This window comes from Limulus polyphemus, unplaced genomic scaffold (genome assembly GCF_000517525.1).
Source record: "Limulus polyphemus unplaced genomic scaffold, Limulus_polyphemus-2.1.2 Scaffold959, whole genome shotgun sequence".
In the NCBI taxonomy this organism is placed as follows: Eukaryota; Metazoa; Arthropoda; class Merostomata; order Xiphosura; family Limulidae; genus Limulus; species Limulus polyphemus.
This window is the reverse complement of record NW_013666569.1, coordinates 4,047-16,681: the sequence shown is the minus strand read 5'-3', so window position 1 is coordinate 16,681 and position 12,635 is coordinate 4,047. Positions and strand designations below refer to the sequence as shown.

Sequence of the window (12,635 nt, the reverse complement as noted above, 5' to 3'; positions counted from 1 at the left end):
TCACTTTGTATAATCTTTGATAGGTTGTTTAGGCAGAGTATTCATAATGAATCTAAGTTTCAAATGGACAGGAAATGCCCTAAGTAGAAAACTAAAAATATAGAGGACAACGTTTCGAAAGTCTTCCGCCTGTAGGTTTCTACAACAGGCAGTTGCTGTCCATTTGAAACTTAGATTCACTTTGTATAATCATTATTAATCATTCTCCTAATTTACTATATCTATTAAAATTTATAGCATACACACACTGTAAACACATACACAGACTGCAACTGATACACTTAATACATGTGTGTGATACATATAAACCATGTACGTGGACATAACTATACATGCTAACAATAATCTGTATGCAATATCTAAGGGACATCACAACTGTTCACTTTTAAAACAACACTAATGTTTAAGTTCTTCACTGCATCTTAATATTCCCTGATAAATGTTTAATAAAACTTCATTCAAAGTTCATGGCTTCTCTGTATTGATAATTTTCACCTTTGTGCAATAAAAAAAGAAATTCATATAAATGTAGAGTTAAAAAATGTAGTTCCACATATAGATCACATAGCTAACAGCGTTCTTCTCTCTCTACATGCCATAAATCCATAAGGTTGAAGGACTGATTGTCCATTCACCAGAATGTAGAGAATAAGTATGCAACTTTTGGAATTCACATTTGTAATACTGTATATATATATATATATCATTGCATTAACAATCCAACTGAAGTACAATAGAAAATTCTAAAAAAGCATCTCAAATCAGTAGATTAGTAGCAAATGAACCATAGGAAATAAACACAATCTAAACTCACCAATTTCAAGTTGATATGTTTAAATGTAAATGCAATGTGTATTTTTTGCCAACAAACTTGTTTCCTTTGATTTCTATTCTTGGTGTTTATGTCATTCAGCTCAATTAAAGATATTTCTTCACAAAATAAAAGTTTGTTTTCTGTATCTTTCCACTTCTTGGGCATAGCAGTAATTCTGCACAGTTGACAAAACCAGCACTTTTGGTTTTTTGTTTTAAAGTTATCATTAAAATATGTGAAAATGGACTTTTAGCCTTGAAGAAATATTTACTTTACCTGAACTAAAACTAGAACATTAACATAAGAAAAAAAACAGACCTGTAGATCCATTTTCAACCATTTACTATCCAATCGAACCTGAGGTCGAAGAATAGCACGGTCTAGAGCCTGCATTGATCTATTTCTTCGCTACTTAAAAAATGCACCAGTTCTAAGATCCTGAATTAAAAAGTAAAAAATGTACAAATTATGAAAAAATACTAAAAACTATAATTACCTGTTGAGAGAAATTAGTTAACAAATTCTTATGTGCAATAACAAACAGTACAAAAAATCTCCAATGGCAAAATTTCACAATAAAAATTTATTTATCTTTAAAATATTCTGAAAGAGTAAAACACTGTCATTTCTATTCTTTACATAAAACTAGATGTTATAATTTTCCTAAACTGAAAATAGATTTCCGAAAGGTACCTATCTCCTCTCACATAAATAACTATTCTCCTTCAGTGTTGCTCTCTATATGCAAAAAAATGGTTTTGCATGCCATAAGCCTTGAGCTTCCATGTGCAAAAACCCTCCACCAATAAGTGTGATACACACTCTCCTCATGCATGTGACTCCCGCTATTTAATTCTTCCAAACTATCACTTCTGGCAGGAAATGGAAGCACCTTTTTTAGTGGGAAGAAAGGGTGAGAGGAGGTATGTAAGTACCTATAGGAAATACATTTTCAGTATAGGAAAATTATAACTTCTGATACAGAATATTACCTCTGCTCGAATAAATAGCTAGAATCCCACATTGAAGGACACCCTAAAAGAGTAGATCCTCAAAGTAGGGGATCACACATGGGAGACCACACCACTTCTGTATCAGGTATACTCCTCACCCAGTGTGGAAAAAGGTGTCACAGACATGGGTGGAAAATGGGAGGAGCAACTTCCAAAAGGGAAATAACAATGGTTGGATAGGGATCCAAACCACATGATATTGGAATCTCAATCTCTTAGAGTACAATGTGGGTGAGAGTAAAAGGATGTGCCTCCAGGTGTAGAATGGCTAGGGCACAAAGGATCATACACAGAAGTCAACTAAAGGGCACAAAGGACCATACACAGCAAGTCAACTACACCCAAAACCCAGGCCACCAGGAACCAACATCCACGTTGGGGTAGGAAAAAACATCATACTGGCAGCAAGTCAACTACAATTCAAAACCCACCCACCTTGTGGGGGTAGGAAACATACTGTCTTCACCTCAAGTTCATCAGACTGAAGGAAATCTCGTACTCCCAATCTATGAATGACACATGATAGCAATGTGAGAAATTGATGAAACCGGGAACCAAACTTCTGGTATCATAAAGATGTCTTTGTAAACCATCTCACTCAAAACCAAACTAACAGGAACTGCCCCCAGCACAATAACATCCTCAATATAATAAAATCGAGGGACAACATAAGAGAAAGAACAGTATTAATCTGCAATTAATCCATCGTGACCAACAACATAAATGGAGGAACAAGAGTATAATCGAGTGAGGAAATAGATACACCTGTAATACATGTGTGAAGACTTGTGTTGATTGGTTCAGCTCTAAATCCAAACAGGTGACCATGTAAACCCTACTTTGAAAAGAAGACCACACCTGATTTATTCAATCTAAGGCATGGCAGGGATGGGCAGCTATCGCCTTTTGCTTTACCCACGAAGTCCACAAGTGAATACACTCCATGATGAGCATACTAATGAAACAAATATATCGTGAGACAAACCTACAAGCGATCTTGTGGAACACCTCATCTCAGCAGTGTCCATGGAAATTATAACTGTTAAGCCATTATGGCCTAAGAGTGTGGATTTGACTATTTTGAGGTATATGTGGTCAAGCACCACTCAACACAGAGCAGGATACAGACAATGTAAAGAAAAAGGGAGAAGCCCCTGAAAACTTACCCAGTCACAGTCTCACTGAAGTCTGAAGAATGACTACAGTCAGAAGAAGGTAACTTGAAGATGAAGATACAGATAGTGAGATATAAAAGTATGTGGAGTAGTCCACAAGCCCCGAATGAAGAATGTCCTCCAAGGGATGACAGAGAAGAGACACCAGGTAAAAGTTAAGGGTCTGATGAGAAGACACCTGGAACAAAGTACAGGAATAAGACAATAAGGAAGAATAAACTAACCGAATTAAAAGCTGAACCCAATAGGTCAGGGTGGAAGGAGAAAGGTCACAAACAGAGGATGTCTGCCAAGGAATGAATAGGCAGGAACAGGCACTACGGAAAGAAGCCATGCAGGCAATATAAAGTGAAGAGCACAGACAGGACATAGTAGCCTATCCGGATCCAACTGAAGATAAAGGAGGGAAATGGAAAGAAGGGAAATAGGTGAGAAGGGTGAATAATCCTCCTGAACCACTGAAGTTTTGGAAGGAAAGATTGATCTGGATAAAGGAGAATATAAGTGGAATGATATAAAGTATGTGAAACATTGATGACAAATATGTACGATGTTCACAGGCTAAAAGAAAAAATAAGTCTTAAGGGACAAGTGGAAAATCAAGCACGAGGACAGCAGTTCAAACGAAGGCAAAGTGAGGCAGTGAAGAACCATATTAATATTCCAAAATGGAAGGACAACACACCAAGGTGGATGACTAATCCAGAAGGAACGAAGCAAGAGGGAAAGGGTAGAAGCAGTAAAAACTTTACAGTACCATGAAAAATGAAAAGTGTGAGATAAAGCAGCCAGATAACCCACAACTGAGGACATAGAAGACCCCCTGATCAAAGAGCCAATTGAGGAAATCTGTAATATCAGGAACATGGGTATAGTGAGTGAGAACCCTTGACCCATAGACCAATGGCAAAAATTACTCCACTAATGTTCATAAACATCCCTAAAGGAAGGGTGAATGGAACAACCTAAAAAAGAAGCTACCCATTGGGACAAACCAGATCTCCTCGCCACAGACCCAATAAAAACTAGGCATGAAGATGAAGGATAGGAATGGCTGTCTCCAGGTGAGGAGTACCTCACTGAAGACATAACCACTAGAAAACAAGAGGATCGAGAGACCACTACGTTGAATAAACTTTGTCTCGATGGGAAAGCCAATCCGCAACAAGATTGAATGCACCCGAAACATAACACACAATGATACAAATACCGAGCATGTGGGCCCAAAAAAGAGAAGATCCAAGATGTAACCACAAAAGGAAAGAGAACAGGTGCCACCTTGGTGATTGAGGTAAGCCACCACCGTAGAATTTTCAGAATGGATCATGACCAGATGATTCCTGGACAGCCAGAAGCTCCAAAATATTGATATGGTAACATATTTCAGTCAGAGACCACCAACCACAAGCTTCCTGCTGATCAACTCACACACCCCCAGCCCTGAAGGGAAGCATCCATGGAGATATGTAAATCTGGACGAGGGGGAGGAAGTGGAACACCCACTGACGTATGAGCTTTGTCCAACCACCAATGCAGATCACCTACAAGGGAAGGAAGAAGGAAAAAAGGAGTCTCCAATGGATCCCATGCAAGGGATACCACTATACTTCCTTCACTTTAAATTATGCCTCAAAGTTTTATACAAGGTATGATCACGTTCTTTGGCTGGAATGTAAAAATTCTATAAGTATATCATAGCCAGTGGTTTCAGGAAGTAAAAGTAATATAACCTTGATATTTTATGTATCCATATTACACTAAATAAAGGACATTACTAAACAATACATACAATATGTTGCCACAATATATTAATTCCTTATTCTTATATATTTCTGTTGCTTTAGTCAAATATTTGACCAAATTTTTCACACATTTTCAAAAATCCTCTTCCTCTGCTTTAATACCAACATTCTTCTTGTGCAAAGAAGTAAGTTCTTTCCAAATCCCAAGTGCAATACTTCACACTTCTCTTTAGTGAATCTCATTTTTCACATTCCTTCTCACTCAAAAAAAACTTATTAGATCCATCTGATTTATAGAAACATTCCCAAAAATCAGCCTTTTTAAGCATTTTCATAGTTATTAACTTTCATGCTCTCACCATTGATAATCACATTTATCTAAATCCTTTTAAAGTTCAGTTGATTCCTCATGAATTTCCTATGTTGATAATTTTTTGTCCTAGAAGTTTCATTAGAAAAAACATTTAATATTTATTTCCAATCAGAGCAAGCTACCGACCAACATCAAAACTAAAAATTAACCCAGTAATGAAAATAGTTAATTAAATAATTTTTTGTGGACCAATCACATCAATTAGTGTCACATAAAATAATCAATTAATCAAAGTTACAACTGAATTGATTAATGTCAGGAATGTATATTAACTAACCAAAAATAGTGTTTCCAATTATTACTGTTTTTAATTATTCCAACCATCCAAAATATTGTTATTACCATTTCTCATTATTATTTTTGATTAATTCAAGGTTTTTAAGCTTAATTTATTAATGCCACAATTCACAAAGGTTAATGTTTTTCTTAATTGAAAATGTATTTCATCTGGATTGGGACCCCACAGGAAAGAGTGCAATGGGTTACTACAACTAATGACAGCATAAGGGCAACACTACATCTGGTGCTGTCCATTTTGTTTTGCTTTATAAAAGGTGTGGAAATGGCAATGTAAATTACAGTGTTGCAGAAAACCCTATCTCAACAGTGGACACTAATTGGGGGCAGAAAGATATAATGCTTTCCATTCTTACTTGCTTGATGTGGATTTTGGGTAAATATTCAATGTGAGGCAATGCCACCCACTCAGCAGGTTTCGATGATACCAAGTATGAGAAACATGGTGTATTTCCTCATGCAACATTTTATCTGGTGAGTTTTGCCTTTTGCAGTTCAGTTTGTGTTTATTGTTGTTGTTGTTGAGAAAGTTATCATGTATTGGAATGTGTACAAAAATCATGGTACACATATAGAGGTATCACAAACATATGAAAGACACAGAGATGACTGAAAAACACAACAGGCAAAACTCACAACACTAGAGGCTGTGGGTAAACTGGAGAATGGCAATTGGAGGAAGGCAAAAACCAGAGGTACAGAAAACCACTCAATGATGTAAGCAATTAGAGAAGAATGTGTTAGGTATAGTTCACACACCAGCCTGTAAGAACTCCTCCACACAGAAGCAATGAAAAAAAAGGCAAAAAAGGCTATGACATGTCGAAACTGGTGGGAGAAAACATAAAAAAGCATATGGTCAAACTCATCCAAAGAAGAATATGCGAGATGGATGAGTTGGCAAACTTAAGTTAAAATGGAAGGGGTCAAGTCCCAAGAGGAGGTGAAGGCAGTTTCCACGAAAAGGGACAGTCTGAGTAAGACTGCAACAGACAGCCCATACAGGACAGAAAAGATGATCAGAATTGGAACAATTGTAAAATGATGAAATACAGGGAAGAGAGAGGTAAGAGAAAACATCCAATAACCCTTCTTCGGAAGAGATGAGTGAAGTGGAAATATCAATCAGTCTTTATTATAAAGAGTACAAGTGGTGTGTAAGGCATAAATGTCTGAATGAAAATGACCACAAGCAACAAGGAGGAGCAAATACATTTTGAGAGACAAATGATTCAAGGAACAGGAGACCAATGTCTTGGGGGTGGGGACAAGTTAGAGCCCAAAGAACCAAAGGTTCCAGTAGGAGTGAGGGACCAGACAAGGGGACGGGGGAGTGAAAGCAAGAGGCAGAAAGTTGTGCACAATGTCCCAGAGTAACCTGCACTGGACAAAATTGACAGGCCCTAGAGGAAAAGCCAGGCAACAAAAAGAAGTACGGTGTGAAGGAGTAAGACAACCCGGCTACCAATAGTGGCAGAGGGACCAATGACAGTAGACATCTCAAGAACTTTGATATAGCATACACAGGTTTTATTATATCTGATAGTTTTTCTTTTAATATCTCATCAATCTCATCATCAACACTCTAACTCATTAGTTCAATCAAGTAAAAACTTTATGTGGACAGTCCATCCAAGGAAAACTTAGTAGAATGTAATTGCAAGCTTTCTTATTATACACAACAAACAATGGTTTCTAAACATTGTTGCCTTCTTACTCAATTTGCTTACTAACTAAAATACATGTTTCTATTTAAATATTTCAGTAATACTAAAAAAAATAAGTTGAAGATTTTTTTAGTGTTGCTGGCTGTGAAAAAGATACCACTGCCTTACAAAAGGATTTGAATGATTTGGTGAGTTGGGTGAATAAATGGCAGATGACATTTAATTATAATTAAATATGAGTTATTGGATGTGGGATATCACAAATTGAATTATGAGTATAATTTTGATGGGAATAACCTTAACAGTGTTATGGAAGAAAAATATTTTGGTGTTTGGTTGATCAGTCTCTTAAGCCATCCAAGTAATATGCTGTTGCTAGTGGTAGGACAAATAGAAGTTTAGGTTGCATTTATAGAAATACTCGATACAAGTCTATAAAGAGGTTATAATGTCATTGTACAGGCCATTGGTTAGGCCACATCTGGAGTGTTGTGTTCAATCATGGGCTCCTTACCTCAGAAAGAACATTGAATTGTTGGAAAGGATTAATAGGAGGGCTACTAGGATGATACCTGGAATGGTAAAGTTATCATATAAGCATAGGTTAAGATCACTGAAATTGTTTTTTCTTGAAAATAAAATGAGGAGTTAGAGTGGATTTAATTGAAGTGTTTAAGATTGTTAAAAGAACTGATGGTATTGATGCATCATTTTTTTTTTATTTAATGATGAGAATGGCAAGACTAGGGTATATAAATTTTGGCAGAAAAAAGTCTTTTTCAGCTAAGATACCTATATTTTTCTAACAGGGTAGCTGGCCTCTGAAACAGGTTGCATTTGGATGTAGTGGATGCAGGTCATTTAAGAGAGTTAACGAGAAAGCTTGATAAATATTTTAATGATAAGGGCTGGCTTTCAGATGTTATTTTTTAAAGGTTTTATTTAATTTAGTGGATATGACAGACCAGATGGACCAAAAGGTCCTTTTCTATTCTTTACTGTTATGTTATACTACTGAATATTTTATGATGAAGCTATGGATCAGCAATGTACTATATATATATATCATTTTTTATTTTTAATGAAGGTCAGCCATATCCAAAAGATCTTAAGTAAGTAAAGAAACTAAAAATACAATTCCTTTCTTTGTATTAATACTAGTAGTGCTTGCAATAAATTTTTTTAGAGTTATGAGTTTTTGATGTTATTAGTACATTAGTGTTCTTTGAAAAGTTAAAATAAGACAAGGAGACACAATTCCATTGGGCCTATTGAAGTTACAAAAAAAAAAAAAACAATCAACACATAACCACTCATATCCATAAAATGATTCAATAAAAACTTGAAAGAATTCATCTTACCAGCACACACAATCCCACAAATTAACAACAGGGGTAAAATAGAAATTACATAAAAGCAAGCATGGTCTTCCATAGGGTAGCTTACATTCATTTCATCAAATATTCAGTATTTCATTTCCAACCTTGTCCTTCTACCCAACCAAACACCCATGTAGGTCCAACTTCCTTGTGATATTAAACATCTGAGCCAGGTCATATCTAGTTCTTCTACACTCCAAAGAAAACAAGTTCAAATCTTTAAGTCTCACTTCATGGCTTAAATGGTTCAAGCCAAAAATAATTCTGATGGCCTGTCTCTGAGCTTTTTCAAGCAAATCAATACATTTTCTATACTAAGGACACCAAATGATATATTACCAAAGTTTTATCCAATGTAACAATAACCTCATAATACTGTGCTCTTGAACCCACAATTTCTGTAAATAAATCCCAGAGCCCTATTTGCTCTTTTCGTCACTTCTAAACATTAAGCCAAAGGCTTGAGGCATTTATCAATCATCATACTCAAATTTTTCTCGCACTCCACAACACCAATATTTCTCCTGGATAAAAAAAACAAGGATTCTCCAAATATCAAGCACATCATTTCACATTTATCAATAAAGAACTGTATTTACCATAGATCAACCCACTCAACAGTACTGTCCATGTCCTTCTGAATTAGAGAAGCAATTTCTAGAGAAACAGCCTTACCCAACTATTTAGTACCATCAGCAAATTTAAAAATTTTATTGCTTATGCAATATACAGTAGTCCATAACATTGACACAAATAATAAATAACAAAGGTCCCATAACAGACTCCATTTGTCACACTTTCCCAATAAGAATAGTATCCAGTTGCTACAACCTTCTATTTTCTACCTTCAACCCAATTTTCAATCCACTTTCTGAGTTTGAATTTCCATAAGAATATAACTTACTAATTAAACTTTTGCAATGATCCTTACTGAAAGATTTCTGAAAGTAAAGATAAATAACATCAACAAGGATATCCTCATCCAAACAAGCAAAAGCTCTATCAATAAACTCCAACACATTAATGGGACAAGAAAACCCCTCTATAAAATTCCTATCTTTAAGGTGATCTATCACAATGAATTCCAGTAACTTACCAAGAACAGAAGTTTAGCTAACTGCCCTGTAATTTACTCAGTCTTTCCTATACCTTTAAAAATAAGTATTACACTGGCTCCCTTCTAATAATCTGGAATTGTTGCTAATTGTAAGTCATTCCAAAAGCCAATTACCCCCATATTGTAACTAGCCTTTCTTTTCTATATCATAAACCCTAATGTTTTCAGAATTTAGTACAAAGAAATGAGAATTATTTATCTTATCAATCCAATGGATAATCTTGCAAACTTCAATAAAATCACCTCTTATCCCAAATGAGAGAAAACAAATGAGATTTAACCCATTCCCATAAAATAACTTTCAATCCCTAGAATCATAACAGTAGTTATCATCTAAATCTTTCTAACACAGTACCAATCAGTATTCCACATGAGGCCTAACTAATGATTTATATAAAAATATATTTGCCTCTTTCCAAATTGTAACCAATACTATGTTTATAAATATATCCTGAAATTCTATTGGTTTTACTACTTCCAACAAAGCACTGCCTCAATGGCTTAAGAGACTTATAAACCACTATGCCAAGATCTTTTCTTCAGTCACCCTACTGAGTGAGTTCTCATCCATATTAAATGTGTGATCCAAATTATATTACTCAAACCAATTATCTTACTATCTGTAACGGTTATTTACCAAATATTTGCTCAACTTATCAATTTATCTGAAATATTCTGCAGCACCTCAACATCTTCATTTCAGTTAGAAATACCCAAGAGTTTAATATTAACTTAAGTCATCAGCAAAGTTTATTAATTTATTAATTATGCCCCTATTAATGTCATTAATATAAGCAAGAAAAAGCAAATGCCTAGCACTAACTTCTTAGACACACCACTAATAGCAAAGCTTTCTCTTATCCAGCCACTTTATGATCCAATTAACCCAAGCACCATAATATGATTTTCATAGTTAATTTTTTGTGTGATATCTTATCAAAAGACTTTTGAAAATCTAAGTACAAGTCCACTCCCCTTCCAGTATTTAGATAACAGATAAAATCCTCAAAAAGAAAAAATTAGTAAAGAAATATTTTTCCATATTTGCTCTCTTTTATAACATCATCTTTCACTATACGTTTTTGCAGTTTTTTTGTTTTTTTTTATCAAACTCTAGAATGTTTCTCACAACAGAAGTAAGATTAACAGGCCTATAATTTGCAGGACAACTCTTACCCCCTCCTCTCCTCTTTAAAAGTAGCAAAAGACATTATTATTTTTCAGGAATGTTCAGTCATACACATCTTTTACCTTCTTTTAGATATTAAATTAAATTCTGATGAAAGTCATACAAAGAAATGTTCCAATCATCAACATTACAATGAGTAATGTAATAAGGTTTTATAACTCAAATATTATCTAAAAGTATCGAGAAATATGAATAACCACTGGCCAAAATTCCTTATATTTTTTTGTGTATGTATCATCACTTCATAAAAATATTTATTGTCTTGGTTTTGAGTATTATATATAGTTTTTGTTCATTTACTATAAGAAAGAAAATGTTAGAGAAAAGTACAAAGAAGGTTGGTAGTTTAAAAAATTATGTATATTTATGAAGCTCACTTTAAAACTGATTTTGTTCTCAGTAAAATACAGAAGTGAAAGTGTGACATATCTAGTTCTCACTACTTCCACTGTTCCAAACATTAGTTCTAATAGGATTAGCAATGCATTTATATATATGTATAAAATCGTGTATTAAATACAAATGTTTAAAATCAAGGAAAATGCAAGATTATGTTCAGCCCAAATGTTCTTTTTTCTAACTTCTAAGTTATAAATATATTTTGAGATTTTTTCCTGTTTTTTTATTTATTTATTTTCTTTTATATTTTTTGGGGAGATAGCTTGGTTTCTTTCAGTCATCCAACCACAGATATTATCAATGATCTATATGATAAATTGTTACTTAAAAACAGTTAAAGTTAAACAAGTTCTAACTAGCTGTTACTTTTAGTCTTCTTGGTATCTTACCCTATTAATTTTTAAGGTTTAATTGGCTTCACTCATTCATAAAACTTTGAAATAAACAAAACTCAAAGGCAAAATTAAATTAATTCAACTTTATCAACATATGTTTATATTAACACTATTATATTAAAATTTATATCAATATACAAATTATAATGACTAATGTTACTAATTGCGAGTAGGCTTAGTAGTAGTAAAAGTATTAAGTACTATATCATTAAATAAGGTTACCACTAATCAATCATAATATTGTTATCGGTAGCTTTGTCTCTTGTCTAAATACTAAAATAGTAATTTTCTCAACACAGCAGTGAGAATAATACATGACAAAATTCACATTCTTCTTACATTACAAGTTACAATCACAGTTTCGACCAGAATGTTCACTTCCTTATCTTTAGCGCATTTTTCTATTGTGAGAGCACATATCGAAAATCCAAAATAAATAAAGTCAGATGCAAATAACAGAACATACATTTGACAGAACCATAACTTTACTCATTTCATTTCGTAAAGACTAACAACTAGTGTATAAATATACAAGATAATCTAGCTCCGTAGCGACACACTAAAGCTCCAGGACAATGTTACGTTTTTTAATTAAAATATAGAAATTTATCGTTTGAACATCTTAGTTATCATTATGAACGTACAATATAATTCCATGTTAGCGATTTATATTCTGTAAACATTGAAGCCTAAAATATTTTGTCACTCTCTTTTTTCCGTTTAGTAAATGAGTTATATTAAATAAATTGTAAAAAATACTATGCATATTTATTTATTCATATACGTATATGTGTGTAGATTACTAACATATCAGTACATTTCGCTGGAATACTAATAACAAAAGCAGAACAGAGATATAGGACAATATATGGCATTTTTGCTTCTCAGCTGTCAGAAATAGAGCAATAGATTTAGATTCAGAAATGACTCCGAATTATTGATTACGGTCAGGCCACTGCGAAGTTGACAAAACCAAAGCTATTTGCCCTAAGAAAATGAACCAACTAAAAAAAAAGGTAATGTAGTGTATTATCACCACACATCATCATTAACGTCATTAAAGTTCCGTAACATG

The 12,635-nt window shown here is 34.0% G+C and overlaps 1 protein-coding gene across 4 annotated transcripts in view; it reads right to left on the bottom strand.

Annotated features, from left to right (window-relative positions):
- The window catches only part of LOC106461435 (E3 ubiquitin-protein ligase HERC2-like), a 295,564-nt gene extending 283,498 nt beyond the window's left edge, over positions 1-12,066 (bottom strand). For 3 of the 4 annotated variants that reach the window (XM_022388408.1, XM_013921254.2, XM_022388410.1), the window contains exons 1-2: positions 11,900-12,066; positions 1,133-1,252 (exon numbers count right to left, since the gene is read on the bottom strand). In XM_022388408.1, coding sequence (XP_022244116.1) covers positions 1,133-1,207 — 75 coding nt within the window. In that variant the 5' untranslated portion in view covers positions 1,208-1,252; positions 11,900-12,066. The remainder of the gene's footprint in view (positions 1-1,132; positions 1,253-11,899) is intronic. The other variant, XM_022388409.1, reaches the window with a different exon arrangement.
- Between the last annotated feature and the right edge of the window lie 569 nt (positions 12,067-12,635).